At 38.6% G+C, this 23,533-nt stretch overlaps 1 protein-coding gene across 4 annotated transcripts in view; it reads left to right on the top strand.

Annotated features, from left to right (window-relative positions):
- Positions 1–23,533, top strand: part of LOC110834413 (potassium voltage-gated channel subfamily KQT member 1) — a 248,551-nt gene that overhangs the window by 158,459 nt on the left and 66,559 nt on the right. For 3 of the 4 annotated variants that reach the window (XM_087349385.1, XM_087349384.1, XM_087349382.1), the window contains 3 exons: positions 1,446–1,630; positions 2,748–3,062; positions 7,706–7,865. In XM_087349385.1, the coding sequence (XP_087205511.1) occupies positions 1,468–1,630; positions 2,748–3,062; positions 7,706–7,865 (638 nt within the window). In that variant the 5' untranslated portion in view covers positions 1,446–1,467. Of the gene's footprint in view, positions 1–1,445; positions 1,631–2,747; positions 3,063–4,806; positions 5,448–7,705; positions 7,866–23,533 lie in introns of those variants that run through there. The other variant, XM_087349386.1, reaches the window with a different exon arrangement.

Genomic DNA, 23,533 nt, shown 5'->3' on the forward strand with positions numbered 1-23,533 from the left:
CTAAAAGCAGATAAAACGATAATATTAAAATGTGTTTTAAATAAATAAAGTGTAAGAGTATTTACCTGTTTCAATATAGGGTGAAGTGTGTGCTTTTAATGAACATAATAATCCATCTTCTGGTTTAATAAAAGACCTAGATTTTTGACTGGCCTGTCGGCAATGCGTAAATGAATTTTCCTATCGATTTAGTTCGTCTCTGCGTACAGTGTCTGCAGCCTCGCCGTGCACACACGGCAACTTCTCCTACACGTCTATAAAGCGGGCAATCATTTTCATAGCGTTTCTAGGCGTTTTCAGGTTATGATCCCGTATCTCTTGTACGTCGCTCTGGATTTATAAAATCAAAGTTTAATGTGGGCTGTGTATTAAACTTCGCTTTGTCCTTGTTCCTACATACACATCTTGTACGTAGTAAAGTGTTCAGTCCTATGATGTATACGCAGTTGTTAAAGTGGAAACACGAATTAAAAGATATCGGAAAGGGTGACGTAACTAACTAACTAACTAACTAACTAGATGGCTTACCGAACCCGAAGGTTCATCACCGAATTAACCAAAGCCCTCCACCGGACCAACAAAATCCAGTCTCCTTCAACTCCTATCTCCCATAGATCCCGCCTGAGATTATCCTCCCATCTACGTCTACGTCTCCCCAGAGGTCTCTTCCCCTCAGGCTTCCTCCTGCCTGAGATTATCCTCCCATCTACGTCTAGGTCTCCCCAGCGGTCTCTTCCTTTCAGGTTTCCCAACCAATACCCGGTGCACACCTCTTGTCCCATCCATGCGCGCTACATGTCCCGCCCATCTCATTCTTCTCGACTTAATCACCCTCACAATACTGGGGGAGGAGTACAGATTTTTAAGCTCGTCATTGTGCAGTTTTCTCCACGCCCCATCGTCTTCCCTCTTAGGCCCAAATATCCTCCTCAACACCCGATTCTCAAACACCTGCAATCTGTGTTCCTCCCTCTGAGTGAGAGACCATGTTTCACACCCATACAAAACAACCGGCAAGATTATTGTTTTGTATACTTTAATTTTCAGGTTATTAGAAATCAGACGGGAAGACAAAATATTTTGAACTGAGAAGTAGCAAGCATTTCCAGAATTTAATCTCCTCCTAACTTCCTCATGAGTGTCATTTTCATTTGTTATTGTTGTTCCCAAATATTTGAACTTTGTAACCCTTTCAAAGGACTTATTAGCTACTCTCAGATAATTCTGCCCGCCTGTCTTCTGATGACGCTAGACTAAGAGTGATACCCTGGTCCTCCAGGTTGGGGGTTGGGTGTAGGGCTAATAACCTTTCACCTTTAAAAAAAAGATGTGTTACGAAAAAATCAACCAAGCCTCGGATCAGGACAGGGTGACGTAACTTAACTAAATTATTGTGGTCCGCAGAAAATGCGAAAATCGAACCGACATGTGAGCACATGTTTCAGGGAGACATGGCTGTATCATCCGATGGCTCTGGCGTGCAGACGCCCATGTAATGGATGCTGCCTCCAGCATAGACGCCTCCTACACGGAATGCGGGAGGGTGAAATCGGCATGGCCGTCGAGCTGGACTCCGAAGAAGCACAGGGTCTTCTGGCCCCCCCTTCCAGCCTTCCTCTTATCCGCCCCAGTGAGTAAGAACAGACTTTATCGAGAGCTTGTGTCTTGACCGTGTTCCTTACGCGAAGTTTTTTTTTATGAGAGAGGAAATAGGAGGATATATAGAAAATTGCGTAATGATGAATTTAGTATGTACAACCTCGGCTTTCGTGGCAGATGGCAACTGCAATATTTCTATAAGCGTTTTATAATTTTCAGGATTCGACACAGCTCATCCGCGAAAAGTTTAACTCCAGCCGAGAAAACTGAAGGACGAGTAATTTCATAATTTGAAGTCTTCACTGGGCATTATCAGGGTGGCAAAATTGATAAGAATCAAACATGCGGTGTGATAAATTCACGCATTTTAGCTAGAAAACCATTAAAATTGGTGTTAAATAGACGGCGAAGTTTCAGGGTTGTTTGAAATGATAAATGTTATTGGCAGTTTACAATCCTTTGAAATGACGTCTCTTTTTAAATGATTTATCCAGTACGTTCATTCGAATCTGTCCGTCCTCCAATTTGATTATTAAACTCTTTTTACAGGTGTATGAAGTCCAGTGATATTATCTGTAGCCACTGTTCATACTGGCCTTCGAAATCTTTACGTGTGTTGCTTTAAAGTTGACTGTCTTACTGAATTACTCGGTTAATAACGTGAGTGGATTATTAGAAATATGAAGTCGTAATATAATTACATTCACTTAGATAATTTTGGTTCGGGTCATCTTACGGGCAATAGAAACTTAATCTTATAAAAATAGACAAGACTATTTCTGAAATTGAAGGGAATATGGAAAAGACGAACAGAGAAAAATACTTAATAAATGCAATGTTTGACCTGACTTCGGATTGTCTCTGATGTGAGTAACCAAAAAGGGTTGCGTTGTCATATTATTTTCAGAAATAACGTATTATAGCATTATTCAGCTGAAGAGTTATTATATACGCAGGTTATCTTTAACCAAATGAGGGACGAAGTCTGTTCGGAAGGAGGTTTAATAAAGTAATTCACAGTAAGGAGAGACAGAGATCATTTATACTGGCCCTATGTTTTCTTGACAGTCGGTAGACCTTGAAGCGTCTGGACACACCTAGTGGCGCCTCCCAAGATAACTTACGCGTATTAACCGTTCTTCTGGCAGGTCCCTCCGCAACGAGAGGTCGTCAACATCTGAATGTTACAATATTGGAATTGTCTTCGGGTCCCGCCACAGGGGGCTGCGGTCTGGATAGTGACCCAGACAAGCTGTCCTTCCTTTCGAATGTGTCCACAGGGGGCTTGGAGCCCCCTATCGTCATGACACCGAGCGGCATCTCTCCAGAGCGACGAGAGAGTAATAATAGCACACGAAGTTCACGCAGTTTCGCCGGTGGGGGTGTCGGCCAGCAACAGCAGGGCAGAGGGAGTGGCAGTGACGTGTTGGCAGACAACAACAGCGACACCTATGGCCCCGGAGGTGAGTTACGTGGCTACAACAAGCTCCGAAAGTGTGTTCCGGTACACACGATACTCTCACGTGCTCTGCGTTTCGAGGTATTAAATCAGTCTTGTTCGATAGTTCCCACTTCGGCAACCAGATCGCAGGGTCGACGTTTCTCATCCGTCATTTTATAACCGCTCGTAGGATATTTAGAAGTACGATTTTGAGGTCCAATAACACAGCTTCCGCATAAAATTTTATCCAAATCCGTTCATTTATTCTCCGGTTGAATCACTTCAAATCTCGCTACCTCCTTTGTACGTGTGTACATACGTAAATATGTGTTTGTTTTTCTCATACCAGGTGACCGCGTTTGACAACTGTCTATCAAAATTGTAAAAGAATAATATCAGGCCGTAGCAGATGTTGCCATACGTCTCTGTCGGATTCGTATTGTCAGGGACCCCCGGGTTGTGCTGGATGGAAAATAGGTGGGTTGGTTTATTTGCTTGGCGCTTTGATGCTAATGTATACAGTGACGAATGATATCGTGTTTATTTATAGTGGGCGACCGAGAACATGGGTTAAGAAGAAAATCGGTTATTCAACGTGGCTTTAAGTCATTTGACCAAAGATAATGCGATCGTCCGGTTTTGAAATTCTGGAAATAAGCGTTGAGATAATCTTTTATGTAAAAAGAGATCGCTAAAGAATAAGTCAAGGTCTTTTAATGCCAGTATTGTTGCGTTTACAAGCCACGGTGGTCTAGCGGTTATAACGCTGGCCTTGTAATCCTGGGGTCTAGGGTTCGATTCCCGGCGGTGCCCGAATTTATAACTTGTGTTGGGCAAGGCCGTGGTCTAGGCAACACGGAGTTTTCCTCCGTGGCATCCCAACAATTACTCCATTCACACACAGAAGAAGGCAGTGGCAAACCACTTCTGGATCATCTGCCAAGAACGTATATGAACAGGTCCCAGTCCGAGAAAAGGATGGAAGGATCCTGTTCATATGGACCTGTCGTCAGACAGAACACTAAATAACAATAAGATGAGGTGATCTAGCGGTTAGAACGCTGGCCTTGTAATCCTGGGGTCTCGGGTTCGATTTCCGGCGGTGCCCGAATTTATAACTTGTGTTGGGCAAGGCCGTGGTCTAGGCAACACGGAGTTTTCCTCCGGGGGCTTCCCCGGTTTCTCCGTGGCATCGCAACAATTACTCCATTCACACAAATTATTTCTTCAAGATCCATTATAATATTATCCTTCCATCTACACCAACAGCTTCTAAGCGGTTCTTACCACGTGCTTGGGCGATGGAAGGCTTCTCAGTTTACTTTGAATGACGACGTGTATTATGCTCGCCGTCCTTCCAAGCAAATGCCGGGTTTGTAACGTAAAAATGCCACGACAGTTCCTTCTACGTCCCTTCCTATTCATTATCACTATCAACCTCTCATTCGACGCTAGTCTGAGCTACTGAAAAATGTCGTTAAATAAATTCAGATATAATGCCATCTGTGAATCCTTTCCGTATTAATACGTGTAGTGTCAACGTTACTCACGAGATGACGCGACGGTAAGGTCGACGTTACTAGCGCGCAGTCGTCTCCGATTAAGCTAGGGGCTTGGTTGCTTTGTACTTTGAAAACTGTGAACGAGATGGTAGCGTGGTAAAATAGGAAAGATTTTTGATTGACATACATGTAACTTTTATGAACATTGACCAAATTCAGTGAGTTCGTTTGTGTTTTGTGGTGGTTATTATTTACCTATTGTCAGTTAAGCGCGTATCTTGCATCCGTTTATGTGGATCTAAAATGATTTTTATTCATTGTTGGCGTATTAAAATTTTATCGTGGCATGCTGAAGTTTCGTTTCGTCAAACGAGTTTTCTAACATTGTGTTTATACAGTTTTTTGTCTCACTTCGTAAGTGTGGCCAGGTGTTAATGACTGGATTTCAGGGCTGCCACACACTGTAACTTCCAGCACGGTCAAGCTTGTACATATGAAATCAGATTTGTGCGGTTGAGATGTATTCTTTATTCGTACATTTATTTATTTCGTGTTGTATGACGTAGCTGGGTAAAATTGTAACTCGTGTTGTTGAATTTATTCCTGGGTTGATTTTAAATTTAGCGCTATTAGGTGTGGTCATATTGGTACTCAACTTCAGCTAAAGATGGCGTCTGTGGGAACGTGACTCGCGATGTTTGTGTGCAAAAGTATCGGTGTTTCTCCTACGGTTTAAACGTCACAATTAATCAACATTGGCAGCCCAAGATTTGTGATCAGTTAATTGAAACATATCCAGTGAAGATTTTGGGAATAAGTTGTAAATAGCTTCGATAAATATTTATGTATTTAGATAATGGTTTGGAAAATAAGTGTAGCCAACTTTGGAGTAAATGAGAAACCAGGTTTGTGTGTGAACTCTGTATTTGTCTTTGTCAGTTCACACGTTCACTTCCTAATGCTCGAACTAGTGCTTTCGGAATTTATTCTGAATAAATTTTTTACTGTATTTTTAACTTGGTTATTTGAATATATTTTTTCTTTGTTACGAACGTGCTGCTTTTACAGTGTTACGTCTCTGTTCCTTTGTTTAGCTTGTCTCTGCCTAATATGTTATTGAACATGATAAAACTACGTATTATGTAATCTGTATTGGTCAACACATGAATATTATTTCATGAAAATAATGCAATTTCCCCGTTTCTTTATACTGCAAACATTACAGAGGCAGTGTGCTAATGTGTTAAACCGATTTGTATTTATAGTGTGTAATTTGAGGCCAGTATCCTCTAAGGGCTTTAGAAAAAAAAATTTAATTCGACAAACAAAGAATTTTCAAGTCTTGTTAAACATTTGACTTTAATTATACTCTCTAGTTTGCTTTGCTGCTAATGTTTTGCTACCTCTGAAACGTCGGTAAATTTATACCGGACTACACCACATAATCCATAAAAGAGCCTTCTTCAACGTAAATGTTAATTATAAATAAGATAATTTATGAAATTTGTCCAGTTTTCTAAGTCATTCGTTCTCGAACATTTCTAAGCACTCAACAGGTGACCGACCAGTGTTTGTTCAGTCGGGCACTGTCTGTTGCCACAGCTGGTCTTAGGAACAGCCGTCCTTGAGTAAACAAAGTACCAGTTGTCTCTTGTTGCGACACGCGACGGTCTCTCAGCGGTTTCTTGTTGCAACACTTCGCTACTTCTCATTTCTTTACCTTTTAAACTTATGAAGAGTTAAACTTCTCGGCCTGTGAAGTGTTCTCCGTGTTTGATAAGTCAAGGAGCTGGAGTCAGACGTCTGTCGATGGCCTTCGAAATGAAGAGGTGCTTCAAATGATGTTGCATCTACTGAGACGGGTGTAGTATTGCAGGTGCTAACGTTTTTGAGTAGTCAGTATTTTCCAGTAGTGTGAGACTAACATTTTGATACTTTATATCAACGAAATGTCGAAGAAACTGAAGACTGTTATTGACTTTTGTTTAATTTCTTGATGGTTTTACCCACCCTTGAATTTTTCACCGCACTTGTAATTACAGTGTGCTGCAATATCGACCCTAAGCGTCTTCCTTTACGATTCTGAATTGGTTCGCGTCGACCTTATTTATAATTGTAGTTTGTCACTTTATTTTATCGTAAGTGGGAGTCGTGTCGATGAGAATGGCGTATTCTACGGACTGTGTCATACGACAACGACAAAGAATATGAATGTCTGTTTCATCGCGAAAATAAGAATAAGTCTCCTGATCAAACGACAGTAACCGCCTCGAAGAAGGACCTTCTCCAAATAGTTGGGTCTCCCACGGAAATCGTAAACATCGTAAGGGGTGAAATTCTCGCGGTGCATAAATGTTTCGCTTTGTCGCGACTATGAACGTATTCAAATCACTTGTTACTAGAAGCTGTTTTGAAGTCTGAAGTCTCTCCGACCTTGTTCTACATGACAGTAATACAGAGTACGGCTACTTTGGAATAAGTCGATGTTGGTCTTCTGGGTTGTAACACCATGCAAGCGAAAATAGCCTTCCACCACTCCCGATAATTGTCTTTGCATTAATGGCGTTAAAAACTCCTCTCTCTCTCTCTTTTAGTGTTCTGTCTGACGACAGGTCCATATGAACAGGATCCTTCCATCCTTTTCTCGGACTGGGACCTGTTCATATACGTTCTTGGCAGATGATCCAGAAGTGGTTTGCCATTGCCTTCTTCAGTGTGTGAATGGAGTAATTGTTGGGATGCCACGGAGGAAAACTCCGTGTTGCCTAGACCTCGGCCTTGCCCAACACAAGTTATAAATTCGAACCCGAGACCCCAGGATTACAAGGCCAGCGTTCTAACCGCTAGACCACCTCATCTTATTATTATTTATTGTTCTGTCTGACGACAGGTCCATATGAACAGGATCCTTCCATCCTTTTCTCGGACTGGGACCTGTTCATATACGTTCTTGGCAGATGATCCAGAAGTGGTTTGCCATTGCCTTCTTCTGTGTGTGAATGGAGTAATTGTTGGGATGCCACGGAGGAAAACTCCGTGTTGCCTAGACCACGGCCTTGCCCAACACAAGTTATAAATTCGGGCACCGCCGGACATTGTCATTTATAAACTGCATGAGACAGAGGAAAATGCCCTCAAACACTGGCTTGTGTTTCGCGAACAGGTTTGGATCCAAGGACCTTGTTGCAAGAGAGATGTAACTGGGAGACGCGATATCTTATGAAGGAGCACCGTCGTGCTGGTAAGGCTACATTCCAGGGGCAAGTGTACAACTTCCTGGAACGTCCTACAGGATGGAAGTGCTTCACGTACCACATCTCTGTGTGAGTACCAAGTCTTGCCAACTCTGACGTGTTATCTGGGGATGTGAAACGATATGAAGACTGGACAAATTCTGATTATGCTGTTTGGTAGAATTCCGTTCACCTTACTTTTTCCTGATAATTTAACTGCTCAAAGGCAGTGTATTTCTCTCAGATAACAGAAGTGTAATGCTACGTGAAGGAATTGAAAACATTTCAGTATGAAGCTAAAAGAAGTTAGAATTGATTAATTATTTACCTTAATATTCGGCTCTAATGGAACAAATATAACAATTTTCAAATGTATTTATTTATATCGTTTGACGTTCTTGGGATAACTTATTGGATTAGACCAGTGGTATTCAACCTTTTTTGTTCGCGTACCCCCAGATATAATTTCTCTTCAATTTTGTACCCTCAAAGTTGTTGGTGTATAATTCAAGTTATACATAGTATATAATCTACATCTAAAATCAATTAAATAAATTACATTACTCATTATTCAGTGTTTATCATAAAATAATATTTTTTTTAAAATTTCACGTACCCCCTAAGATGTCTTCGCGTACCCCAGGTTGAATACCACTGCTTTAGAACATCGTACATTATCTACTTGAAGGTGAAAGGTTTTAACGCATGCATACAATTTTTTTCTCTATCTAGAGATAACGTTCTTAAAATTTGTGTTTATTGTATTTGTACCATTTCAGGTCTTTAAGAATAAAATTTCTCTGTCGGTTCGATTGTCAGCGGAGTATTTGTCTTTAAGTATATTATCCTCATTTCGTAACCGCATGACTCGTGATGAAATTGAAATGTAGTAAAATAAGTGTTTACAATTATAATAAAGACAAATTGTGTTTACCGTTTCCTATAAATACGTTATGTATAGGATATTAAGTACATTTTCCGTATATACACAGGCTTATGTATTACCCACTTATCCATATTTATTATATGTATTTTACGTAGAAAAATCTAAAAACTGTATTTAACGTACGTATCGTTGACTTTAAAGTAACTGAAAATTTAATTAATTAATTAATTAACCTTACAAGAACTGGATTGTCTGACTGGTAAACCTAAGCGTAGACAGCTCAAGGTTAATGCACAAACATTTCCACCAGCTTGATAATTTGGAAACCTGTACAATTTTCAATATTTTCAATTTCACTTCTCAGTTTATATCTTCCCAGATTCTGGTTTGTTTTTCCCAGGGGAAGAATTGTTTCCTACCTCGTATCTTTACGAAGAACCAAAGCGTCCTTACCTGAAACTGTTGATTGACATTTTCTTAGCGTGTTAATTCATTTTTATATTGTATGTTTCTGGGATAATATTAAAATGAATCTTAAAGATGTAGTATGGAAATATTTACTGTATTCGTCTTTATTTGGTCGGTGATCAGTAGCGGGCTCTCGCGAACGCATAATAAACCTCTGAGTTCCATAAAAGACTGGAAATTTCTTGGGTGGATGAACGACTATCAGTTTTTGCAAGGACGCGGAGTTGGTTTCATAGTTTGGAAAACAATATTATAGGACTTTCGAGTCTCCGACAGACTCTGGTGAACGTAGATGATGGGCAAAAAAGATTTCAAAAGAAACATTAAAATAGTCTACTGAAGAACGCTGAGATAAGTTTCTCTGCCTCCAGACGTTCATGTTTTGTCTCGTGATGTTACCAGCATCATTCTGTTCCTCTCGCTGCAGTTGAGGCCTGTTCAGTCGCCCATTTTGTTTTTCGAGACTTCTCTCCCGGCGTTATTATCGTCTCCAGAGATAACAAGTCATTTTGCCTGAGGACTCATTTACCATATATTTTCGCCATTTCATCAGCTACTGTCGTTCTTAGCAACAGCCTGCAATTTCAAGCTGCCAGACACTGGTTACGTCTTATAATATTTATGCAAGTGTGACTTAAAGTTGTAGTTTTCTAATGAAACAGTGGATGATAGAAAAAAAAAACTTTGGGGGAAGTATTGTGGAATAATTTTACGTGGCCCGTGGCTCAAATTGCATCAGACCTCAGCGAAATTTTGCAACTATTGCTCCAAGATCGTTAAGGAATTTTATTTGTTAATTTTTAGGATAATTATTGATCTCCTCTCATCCTCTGACACGATGTGTCGCTACTGTTCATGAAACGAAGAGATAGAAATGATGACGTACTTTAAAGATCTGTAACGTAATTCGTTAACGGATTCTTACAGGGTTCGTATTTTAAAATTAAAAGGTACGAAGTTATCCTAGCAGTCTTTATCGAAGTTTTCTGAATATTTTCCTTCAGTCACTGTGGATTGATGTACCTGTAAGCCACGCGCGGCTTAGCCGTCGCCCTGATGATAGAGGCAACAAGTATCCCCGAAACGTCTTTCAGATCCTACTAGGCTACACGACGCAACAACCCTGAAGACAGCCATCTTAATTTTCTTCATTGCTTTATTTCTAATGATTATAATTTACACTTTTCACACCTATTACATGGCCTGTCTAATTCCTCTGATGTTACCATTTGCTATTATCCATGCAATGTATTAATAATGACAGAAAATGAATCTAACTAGACGCTTCATCCCACCTCAAAGTTTGATTTCAGTTTTCGGAAACACAGGTGCCAAATCGAATTTCCCTCGCGTCTGACATTAGTCCCACTTTCCTTTCTCACCGCTTTATTATTCTCACGCCTCTTCTGAATCTTTATCAAAAGTAAACATCGTAGTTTATTCTGTAAGATAAAACGTTTGAAATGGGAAATGTCAAAACTCGATAAATATTTATGGGAGACCAGGGTAAAGGCAGTTTCACGTTTTATTTCCTCTGCTGAATTAGAACACCGCTACAAATTTTAGAGGATTGTCCTGTGAAGTCAGTAGTTGAGCGCACACACACAGAATTACGCCGTAAAAATATTCATTGACTTTAATCTTTTACGAGTTTCTTTATAATGAACTTTCTTCAAGAACTGTATATGGCGAAGCTGCCTTTGTGAGTAGGGAGTTTGTGTGCCACTGTGGATTGGCCACAGATCTTTACCATTGCGAATAAAAGTAATTTCTATTGGATTTGGAGCTGAATATTTTGTCTGTAGCTAGAAAATTACATAGGCATAAAAATTTCTGTATTTTTTTCGGATGATATAAGGTCACTTTTAAATAGCTATTCTACGTCCAGATAGACGAAATGCAATAAACCTACGTTGGATACGTAACTAACTCCGACGTACGGAGTGAGGGATCAGATATTAACAAGTATAAAAATTATTAAAATTAAAATATGAATAAATTTTTGATATATTTTAACTTACCGCTTTGGTAAAACAGGGGGGTGTCTGCGTACTCTGATGTGGACATCCATTTAATATAGCTTAAAAACTGCCTGAATATTTTTTATAGATACCACTCCTTAGTGGCGTGTCCCGTAACTTTTATGAATTTGAATATCTTTGTACATAATTCATTTTAAGTAGCCGGTGAATCGAAAATCGTTTTTGCAGGATACTTTGTAATATTTCTCCCGGATAATTGACAACCTGACTGGTTACTATTCATAAATTTGCTATGATAGTACAAATATATATTTTAGATAGGGTCTTTCTTAATAGATTGTATTAAAATTATCTCTAAGATCTTATTTCGTATTTGGAAGATTTAGGTCTTACTTACAACGTGTGCAATATACAGGTGTATCTGAAAAGTCTGTATACATTTTTTGAGTTGAGTTCTACACACCAAAAGAACAAAACTTCCCCTGTCGTATATCGTCTGGTGATAGACAATGGGCCGCGTTTAAACAAAGGCATGGTCTCTCATTTCATCACAATTTTACGTTATTTATGTTAAATGTTCCATTATACCTCGCGTTTCCACCAAAATAGTGATTACGTGAGGTACAGCCTATTTAGGGTTTGCGATAAGAGATGGCGTTGAAGTGCGGCCGGAAGTGGTGGTTTCGTTTTAAAACGGTGAAGGGGACCGGATGTGCGCTATATAATCCATCCATGAACCTGGAGAACGTGGATATTCTGGGCATATAGGAATGAAACCACAAATAACATTATTTGCAATATACCCTCTGTTTCGCCAGTGGGTAAATAAGTGTTCATGTACTTTTTATTACATCTAAAAAAAATTATATCGACGATGCATTTATAAAAACATTTATTTGTTAAAACTATATGACGTCAAAAATATCATAATTCTCTCTTTACATGTGTTTAGTCAGTTTTTTCTCACAGTCTTAGATTTCGTTCTCGATATTTGAAATATCTGTGTTGTTTTGTGTTATCAGAAATGATCTTCGGACGCAGCCAGCCAATATGTAGGTATATTCAACGTATGCGTGTGCAAAATATATTGAGAAAACAATTTAAATGTTTAATGTGTATGCACGCACACATACTTTTCGTGTGTGCGTGCGAGTGGGTGGTTGTACAGTAACTGACATCATTTCCGGACTAGTATTTCTTGATTAAAGATTGTGATTTCCAGAGCTTGTAGGAAAAAAAGATATCACCATTACACACACTTACAAACCTAACGCTAGCCTTGTAATCCTGGGGTCTCGGGTTCGATTCCCGGCGGTGCCCGAATTTATAACTTGTGTTGGGCAAGGCCGTGGTCTAGGCAACACGGAGTTTTCCTCCGTGGCATCCCAACAATTACTCCATTCACACACAGAAGAAGGCAATGGCAAACCACTTCTGGATCATCTGCCAAGAACGTATATGAACAGGTCCCAGTCCGAGAAAAGGATGGAAGGATCCTGTTCATATGGACCTGTCGTCAGACAGAACACTAAATATATATATATATATAGAGCCGTTGATCTTCTACATAGATGGGAAAATATCCATTTCACTGTTGGTAATAAGTACGAGTTATAACACATTTAAATCTTTACATTCTTAAAAGCCGTCCGTTCTGCATGAAACTTAAAACACGTTATGTCGTAGGTCTGTAACACATATTTCTATAGCCTTGATTTCCATGTTAACAGCATTTCGCACTGTATATGTATGTGCCTGGTTTGAAATGCAAATGTAAACAGTTATTGTGTCTGTGTTTTTTTTAAATATGTGGCCCAGAATATTTTGTTTGCTTTAATTCGCAATGTATGACGGGAGGAAACACATTTTGAAAATATTCTGTTTACAACAATTACATTTCTAGTTACGTAATAGAAATTTTTTGTTTCAATAAGCTGCATTTAAATAATAAACTTACTTTTTAATTATTATTATCTTATGAACATGTACGGACAATATGGAGATTACTCTTGTCTGTATAATAGTCAACAACTCGGAAGATAGCCATCTTAAATCATAATCACGTAAAATATCAAAATGAATACAAACAGAAGTTGTTAAATTTTATTTTTTATTATTTATATTGTTTTAGTGGAGTCAGTAATAAGGGAAATAAGAACAATGAATTTTATCCAAAGGCTGGCTTTGGTTTTATCGGCTTCATTTTTTATTTTCCACACGTGTGTGTGTGTCTTAACGGAGTCCGCCCGTCTCACCCGTTCGTCATCACTTGCAGTCCCGGTGGTACCACATGTCTGCAGGAATATGTGTTTGAAGTCAGGCGGTAGTGCTGGATGTTTCGACAGTCGGATGTTTAAACGTCCAAGGCGCTCGGTACATCCGTCGCATTGTGATTCCGTCATCCCGCTGGCGTCTGAGTGGTTTACACCGTGAGGAAAAGCTCGTAGCTGTTAAGTAACAAGCATCCGTTGTTTTCAGACGCTTACGTCATAGTCTAGACCAGTGGTATTCAACCTTTTTTTGTTCGCGTACCCCCAAAGTTGTTGGTGTATAATTCAAGTTATACATAGTATATAATCTACATCTAAAATAAATTAAATAAATTACATTACTGATTATTCAGTGTTTATCATAAAATAATATATTTCTTTTAAATTTCACGTACCCCCGGGGGTGGTGTGTTCTGAAATAATTTAGACGGAATTGCTTATTTATCACGACAGGTGTAATAGACTCTCCCACGTTACACTGAAGTCAAGGTCACCCTGGTTGCTAGGCCGCTACTCATTGTATTTGCGCAAAAGTTGTGCAAATGCGAACACCACGTATTCAAGAGCAGGACGTGTGTTCATTGTCGAACGTTACTTAGCAATGGGATTGTTTGCTGGTCTTTGTGAAGCTTTTAACAGTGCGTGTCCTGACAAGAAATTGCAGGAAAACATTACGCCGAGTGGTAACTCGATTTCGGGCTACAGGAAGTGTTTGTCCTCGACAAATACTCATCGAGCGACAGAACAGCTGAAATTACGGCCTACCAATTTCAAACAGTGGGTCGACTTAAAGAACGGGACACGGCTGCCATAAATCGATACCGCCATTGGTTTCGGCGTTTTGTGCGTGAGGGGGCTCACGTGTTGCGTTTGAAATGGAACACGCTGTATTTCTTAGCCCTCGTAATGTCTCTTTAGTTCTGTGTTTTATGACAGAGGAATTGTTTTACTTGCAAGGTCGAAGCCACGTGTGCCTGTTATTTATATTACAGGCAGGGAACTGTGCAATTGCGGGTCTCTGCGATACGAAGTCTGACAATTGAATAACAGAGAAGCTTCTGGAAGTTTGAATATAAAAGAGTGAGGTCGACTCGTCCTTTGATTTCTTTTTTCTGAATATCTTTGTGTGATTCAAAAAGATAGACTTCCAAGTAGACTTTCATTTTTGAAAACTAAGACGGTCTTATGACTCTCGCTGTGTTAGGCGAGAATATTAGGTATTTCGGGACTGGTATTTGTGTTCTGGCCAAAATGCCCTTTGAAGAAAACTTGGGAGGAGGGGGGGAATGCAATGTCTTGACAGAAGGCTCCATCATCAGAGCGATCGCCCTGATGATGGAGGCAGCAAAAACCTCCGAAACGTCAGTATTTTACTAATATTCATTTAACCTTTATGTTATTTACATTACAGACTGATACAAAAACAACAAAACGTTCACCCACACTAAAGTCACATTGAGCATGGTGTATATATACAGAACAACATCGAGTGTGTTATTAAAATGGAATAAAAATCTGAAAAAGAACATCGTTTGATATCTGGTAAAAAATCTGATAAAAATGTACGCTAACATAATGTATGAAAATTGTATTTAAATTATTTATCGTTTTGAAGCTTTATATAATTATATACACCTGAAGATGGTTCTTTTAGGAACTGAAACATGTCGTGAAACATGAAAAATGATGGTCTAATGTAAATCGAATATTTCGATAAAGAACATCATTTAATATTTTAAATATTTTAAATGTTAATTATTGTAATATTTTAATATTTAATAAGAATTTATTGTGATTAGACGGACAAGATTTAATATATAATATATAGTCAGTATACTTATACCAGACTACACGGCGCAACAACTCATAAGATAGAAATCTTAAGTACATCTTGTGTTTCTTGTTTTCGATATTATCCCTACGTATAAGATACAGAGAGAGGGTCCTTCGATAAAACTCACTCCCACACATTGGTCGATGCCGTGTGTGTGTCCACATGCGAGTTACAGATCATTTTATTCCCAAGACAAGCATCAGAATACGTAGTAAAAACTCTGTTTTTCCTCTCGTGGATAAGGCGCGGGATTTTGTGTTGAGGAGATGCCAACTGGAGGGAGTTACGAGAAAGGCGAAGTGAAGTTCCCAAACTGCTATTCACGTTGATGGATTGGCGTTTACAAATGTCTGAATATTTTATCACTAGACGAAAGATCTAACCGCAAGATGTACAGGTTGGCTCACAAGTCGCTCTACCGAGATAGTTTCCAGACACTTGAACACTTCTTGTAAACAATTGAAAATCGCTTTCTTGTTATTTATTCTTATTGTTTTCGTGTAGAGTGATTAAATACGGATTTAGTTAAAGTGGCGAGCACAACTCATTGTTTCGAGATCCTGACTTAAGACTTTTCTGGAATAACAGAAGAAAAGGGATTTGTTCCCTTTGAGGTAATTCGTAACACGAGAACTGTTCAGTGTTTAATCGTTCTTCGTTCGCTGTCCAAAAATACATTCTACACAGTGATGCATCATCTTGTTACTCGCTGACTGTGAATACATTCGGGAACGGGGCAGTTAATGTTTTACGAGATGAATAAATGTTAACAGTGCCATTCCAGTCTACCAGCAAACGATTGTTACGCAAGTCTTTAAGATAGACGACAAACTGAAATACAATATCATTTAACGCTTAATTCTGTCTTAAACAAGTCTGCGTTGTTTATTTTAAAGTTTTTGTTGTTGAGAGATTTATCGATATAGTTGATGAATTACGGTAGAATATTTATAGACTATTTTCTTAGAATTTCTTTGTTGGAAGGTTACCAGTCTTCTGGATATGAACCAAAGTCTTTATTTACGGGAGACGTGAGTCAGAAACTGTTTTTCTCACTCAAATACATTATTTTCTAACCGTAGCGTTCTATTTTGAACCATTGAAGGTTAGGTTAGTTTTATAAATACATAATAATAATACGTAATACATAATAATTATATATATTTATTTTTTGTTCAGTCTATACACAAACGTTTGAAGTTTATTGGTGTTGTAAAAATTATATAATATTAAAACATTTTGTTGTGTAAAATATTATATTAGCGCTCTTAATCGTAAATACGATTTTACATTATATTTTTTTAAAAAAAATATAAAAAAATATAAAAAATATAAAAAAATATAAAAAATAATGTAAAATCGTATTTACGATTAAGAGCGCTAATATAATATTTTACACAACAAAATGTTTTAATATTATATAATTTTTACAACACCAATAAACTTCAAACGTTTGTGTATAGACTGTACAAAAAATAAATATATTTAATCAAACACAAACATGACGCATATAAGAAAAAAAAATTATAATATAATAACGCTTATGTAAAATATATAGTATATATAATCATGCCTCACAATAAATTTATATAATATATGCAACGTATTAAAAACAAAATGTATTTCAGAAATAGCTGCTGAACTATGTACCTCAGCGGCAAAGTTTTTCTTAGGTACATAGAAGTAAATACCTTTTAAAACGGTGTATAGATGGAATAATATCACCCGGTGCTACAAATTACATCGACGTTGAGCTTCAACTGTCACTGATAGGCTGGTAGACATGTGGTCTATGTCCAGCGGATCATTAAAAGGTAATTTTCCAGCAGTGACAGTTATTCGTAGTGACAGGTCAGTTGTATTTTAAGTAGAAACAACGAGCCATATCTCGTACAGTTATTGTATATACGTAAATTGGTTTTGAAATACCCGTGCTCACGAAGCAAACTCGTTTGTAATGGAGAGTGACTAATATTAATATTAAAAATTATAATGACATTGACCGAAGGTAGGGAACAGAGTAGGCACTGACGAGAATATTTGGACGTAAAGAGCAATGAGCTAACAGAGGACTGTTAAAATTGCTAGGCGAGGAGCTTCATAATGTACGTATACACTGTCACAGGGTTCAAACCCAGTTGAAGTAAATAAATAATAATAGGATACTGATCGATGTATGATATTGCCAGGAGCAGACTAAGAGAGGTGGGGTTAGAAGACGAGAAGTCAGAGACAGAGATCACTTCAGATACCGAGTGGACGGGAGGATGCAATTGAAACGGATTTTAAAGAAATATGGTCTTAGGATGTGAACTCAGTTCGGTTGGTTGAGGATAGAGTCCGATGATGGGATCTTGCGACCAATGAGTTCCGTAACAGGTGGAAAAATTCTTAAAGGTCTGCGAAATTATCATATTCTCAAGGACGACAATCTTATTATATTCAAAAGTATGTCAGTTTTTTTTTTATTTCTAAAGTTAAAATTAGTAAGAATATTGTTTCTATTTTGGGTTTGCCTGTACTTGGCAGTTATATTTAATACTGTACATGTATAAGTTTAGTTAATCTGTTTGTGTAATATTTTTCATTATTATTGTATGTATTATCAGTGTTTGCCTGTTATTGGCTTCTTGCTGTTGGCAAACACGTAAATAAATTAATTGAATTGAAAAAAATAATAATAATAGCAGATACACAGGAGCCCCATTTAGTCGCTGGCTATCAAATATAAATATATTTTTTTCTTCGACGCAATAGAAAAATAAGCCGGAACTTTCGAAGAGTGGAATTGCTTAATTGAATAGTGTTCCTGTTTGATATCGAATCCATCATTCAGTATCGGCTTTGTACTTCGAAAGTTGAATAAATTACGTAAAACAAGAAATAAATCAAGTTATTTAAACATAAAAAAACATACAATATTTTTATTTTCCGTCTATACACAACTTAAAATAATGTTGTTTAAAATTATCTAAAATTATAACATTCTCAGTAGACACTGCATCTTGTTACATTTTTTGTATCGACGACATGTTTCAATGTGTATCACATCATCATCAGGTCTATCAATTTTAATATATTTTAAAAACTGTAGTACATTTTGCGTTGCGTTTATTGATTATTTTAATTTATTTAATTTTAAGTTTTTTGTCTCTTCCTTTTGGTTTGGAGGTTGTACTTGGATGTTTATATCGGGTTGTAATTGATGTGTTGTGTGTCCGATATTAAGAGACGGTAAACTGCAACCTCCAAACCAAAAGGAAGAGACAAAAAACTTAAAATTAAATAAATTAAAATAATCAATAAACGCAACGCAAAATGTACTACAGTTTTTAAAATATATTAAAATTGATAGACCTGATGATGATGTGATACACATTGAAACATGTCGTCGATACAAAAAATGTAACAAGATACAGTGTCTACTGAGAATGTTATAATTTTAGATAATTTTAAACAACATTATTTTAAGTTTGTGTATAGACGGAAAATAAAAATATTGTATCAATAAAACACAAACATGACGCAATTAAGATATAAATTATAAAAAAAACATGTCCCGGCGAACAGATAACGTAAAAATGAATTCCAGCAAACACGAAACCAAAAATAAATGTTACACTCTTTGTGTACTAGCCGCCATATTGGACGCGTACCAAGGTCACGCTTAAATAGGTCGGTGAGGGGTTACCTCCCCCCCCCCCCCTCGCAGACCAGCCTGTCCCGTAACAAACAGTTCAATAGCATTTCAAATTACTGCCGTATTGATTGATACGCACACAGCTGTGGCATCCGAAAGCATGGCCGAGTATTGAGAGAGAGAGAGAGAGAGAGAGAGAGAGTACGTTCTGTAAACTGTAAACTGGCACTTCAAGTCAGTGGGGGCTCGTCACTTTTTGTCCAACAGAACGAAATTTAGAACAAAGGCGTTCGACAGTGATTTGTGATTTTCTCATCTCAAGAAATAAAGGCGAAGTACGTAATATAGACCTAAATTTTAACTATTATCTGAAGATTTACAGTACCAAACAGTTATAATTGGATTAAAATTAATAGAAGGCATTTTAAGTTTACACAATGTCACAGATGTAGAAATCGTTTTCGTTTCTTGTTAAGTTCTTTTGACGTGTGTGATGTCTGTCATCAAGGGTTCCAGTCGTTTTATTTATAATTTTTCCTCGAATGTCCTTGAAGAAACACACACTTCCAGTATCGTTGACATACCGAAGGATTAACACTTGAACTAAGCAAGTAGCTGGCTGTCCTTGAACCCCAAAAACGAGTTAAAACCCATTTTCGATGTGGGACTTTCAAGGGCCGAGTTTAGGGCGTTAGCCGATGAACTGTCATGTCTGTCATTCTAAAGGCGAGTCACAAGCTCACACAACAGAGTGTGTCTTCATTTTGCATCGTAATGTCCCGTTGAGAAACTTTGTATAACCAATGAGAAACAGGAGACAGTTAAAATTATTGAAGTCGACGTTTTAATCCACTGCCAAGGATTCAAATCCACGTACGATTTGAAGAATAGACGTCTTGTACCTATTATGATGGCATTGCACAATAGTAATTGGCGTTGAGGAAAGAATTCTTATTTTTGAATCGCTGTGCGCTTTGTGTGCGTGTTAAGGGCGGGAAATTAATTTTCCGGGACGTGGTACAACTGTCGCGACCTCCCTTCCTGTAAACCTGCAGAACGTGCCTGCTTACTATGTCCCTGTTTCTTTTCAGTAATGAATAATGCATGGTAACTTACCCCTTACCCCCAACCCCTGCCATATCCTATCGTTCTGTGTGTGTGTCGGTCTAATATGTGCTTCTGGAGGGAGACATGACACACTGAATCGATAGCAGGAATCGATTCTTTTTCCACAGGCCCTGCCTTACTTAGTTAGACGCGTTGAATGGCATTGCAGTTTGTTGATAACAAATGTCAGTTCACTGCAGAAGACGTCGTCATTACAGCCCAGTGTTTATTTCAGAATGCTGGGACACTGATTAATGTCTAATTGCATTGCTCCAAAGTTAATGATTCAATACAAATTTCCATTACACGTGGAAACGTTTTGGGAAATATGCAGATGAGGTCAGGGTCGTTTCTGTTTTGTCTTGAGAGAATTTTTCGTTCGATTTACTTTCACGTGTTTGCGCAGTTGATGTTCATTTTTTTATTTTTCATATAATCGCTTTAACCTCCATCACTGCCGTGGAAACCTCAAATCGCATGTGTGTGATAAATCTCTGTTGTTATGTTTTATTCATCCCAACTCCGTGTTAGAAAGAGTCAGTGATTTTTCCCATCGCATTATTTTCTAACTCAAGTTTTCTAGTAAAATCAAAAGTAGAAAACGTCTTCACCCATCCAGAAATTAATTAATATACTCTTTAATTCTTTATTTAATTATGCTTTCTTTTACACTCATTTCATTTCTCGTGCTCTGTCTTAATTTTCCTTTGTTTTCTGGTTTTGCTACCCAGGACGACACATGATTCATAATCGTGTCAAAATTTCTCGCCACATGGTGCCAGTTGAATCCATTTCATACGTTCAGAACACATTTCTGTAAGATAAGTTTTAAAATCTACCACGCAATCAAACCTTGACGCTTTAAATACCAATGGTAACTATATATACCATCTGATTTAACAGTCGGTAAATCAGTTGATATCTGTAATGGTGAAGTGTTGTTTTCTTTGCGGTACGGACCGAATTGTTAAATGTTATTTAGATTAGCTTTGCTTTCAAAGCCATCTCGACACAGGTTTTTCTTGGTTTTCCTCTGTCTTCAAGCAAATGCTGAGATGGTTCCCAAGTTCCAAGTTGCCACTGCAAGCTTCTCATGCAGCCCTCCCGATTTAAATTAATCAAAATTTACCACCCCTTAACGCCGTCAAAATTTACCCCCCCCCCCCCCCCCCCCTCAGTAGGAACTTCTAAATTATGTCCTAAACTTCCAAATTAATAGCCTCAGCTTTCGCTAATACAAAATTTCAAAATTCCGCCTCTTATGCCAATCATCACACTAACGCCTTCACTCTTACTTTATCCTTAACAGAAGGACGAGCGGGCATTGCCTGGGGACCTTCTAGTTATAAGATGCTCTTTCTCCCCCCAGATATCGAAGTGTCTCTCACTTCTCCCCCACCAATTTCCCCCCCCTCTCTCTCTCTCTCTCTTTTGGGCTTTCAAAGGGGTGATTGGTCTTGCGCATTAAGGCGTCTTAGCAGTAATGTTTGTTGTACATCGCGTTTACCTCTGCGTGCTGTGGTCTCTACCTGTGTTAGGCTTCCTAACGCCATTGGGCGAAGAATCCAAATGATGAAGCTCCCTGTTATGTAATATTCCCCATTCTTCACTTACTCCGCCTTTGTGATGTCCAAATATTTTATTACCCGCATTTGTGTGGAATCAGTTGTCGGAACGCCCTGGTGCAGATGGTCTGTACGTGCGAGCCTCTGGCTGTCTGACTTTTCCACTTACCCAGATGACGCGATAATGGATTTCTTCCTCTTTTTGAAAGGTCAAAGGTGCATTGTAGAACAGAGATAGAATCGCAAGCCCTCGCTTCAAATGTGCAGCAGGACGAGGCTTACACTTCGTGCATTTTCGATTCGACTTGTGTTAGTTCGATTTTTTTTTTCATTTGACGACAGCTACTTAAAACAAATGATCATCCAGTTAAATAACAAACCAAGGAACTATAAATCAGCTAACTAAGCGACTGAGGAACTCAGAGACCTCAACGCAGAACTCGAAGCCGTGAGAACCTAAATTCGCGCCTTTAAGTCGTGTTATTCTTTTTATCTACTCCCATTTTCTTATTCTATTATTAAAGTTATTACTTGGTATTTTTTGAATATGCGTTTTGCGTTGGTGTCTTATAATCTGCCCACTTCCAGTGTTCAGATCATAAACTTTTTTTTTTTAAAGAGGTGGGCGCGTTACTAGATGTATTAAAATTCTAAGACAACGACGGAACGAGGTCGTGGCGTATTTATTTCGTTCCGGCATGTTGGATCCTTTGCAGAACAAAGGGTTATTCGTGGAACAGGCTCTCAGAAGTCGTTAAATATTGGTTTACACGGCACTCGTGTGTAATAACGGAAACGTCCAGAGTGAACGCGGACCCGACGTAGAACAGAACAAATGTTTTCGGCTTGTCCTCATGTTTTGCCCGAAAATAACTTTTAGCTTTTGTCGGTTTCTTTGAAAGTCACGAAATTTCTGTTCTGAAGAATAGTATTTGCGTTGTTATTTATTTATTGAGTCCAAAACCGGGTTTTTTTGCGGGCCAAAGCCTAATGCAGTCTCTGCTCTTTAATGGCGATATTCTCTCGCTACACATAATTTATTCTTATAACTAGAAACCTGTTATTCTTTTCCTTAATGTTACTCTAAACGCCACGGTGGTCTAGCGATTAGAACGCTGGCCTTGTAATCCTGGGGTCTCGGGTTCGATTCCCGTCGGTGCCCGAATTTATAACTTGTGTTGGGCAAGGCCGTGGTCTAGGCAACACGGAGTTTTCCTCCGTGGCATCCCAACAATTACTCCATTCACACACAGAAGAAGGCAATGGCAAACCACTTCTGGATCATCTGCCAAGATCGTATATGAACAGGTCCCAGTCCGAGAAAAGGATGGAAGGATCCTGTTCATATGGACCTGTCGTCAGACAGAACACTAAATAATAATAAGATGAGGTGGTCTAGCAGTTAGAACGCTGGCCTTGTAATCCTGGGATCTCGGGTTCGATTCCCGGCGGTGCCCGAATTTATAACTTGTGTTGGGCAAGGCCGTGGTCTAGGCAACACGGAGTTTTCCTCCGTGGCATCCCAACAATTACTCCATTCACACACAGAAGAAGGCAATGGCAAACCACTTCTGGATCATCTGCCAAGAACGTATATGAACAGGTCCCAGTCCGAGAAAAGGATGGAAGGATCCTGTTCATATGGACCTGTCGTCAGACAGAACACTAAAAATAAAATAAAATGTTACTCTCTCATTTACCGAAAATTTACTCGAAAAATTGCTCAATTGTACAGTATTAGTCATTGTCTTATAAGGTAATTTCACTGTTAATAATTCTAACCTTCCAAGGACCGACACTAAACCTAACCTAACCCATTACGATTTGAGGTTGTGACGGCGGTGACTACGAAGATGGCTGTCTTCTGGGTTGTAGCGCTGTGTACTCTGGTAGAAGTTTACCGACGTTTCAGAATTCCTTGTTGCCTCCATCACCATGGTCCACTGCCAGCCATCCTCCGAAAACACAGTATCAGCTGACCGGTCCCCGTCTCATTGAAATTGGAA

The sequence above is a fragment of the Zootermopsis nevadensis genome, unplaced genomic scaffold (genome assembly GCF_977971745.1).
Source record: "Zootermopsis nevadensis isolate Lab colony 2312 unplaced genomic scaffold, Znev_1.0 Znev_ptg000016l, whole genome shotgun sequence".
In the NCBI taxonomy this organism is placed as follows: domain Eukaryota; kingdom Metazoa; phylum Arthropoda; class Insecta; order Blattodea; family Termopsidae; genus Zootermopsis; species Zootermopsis nevadensis.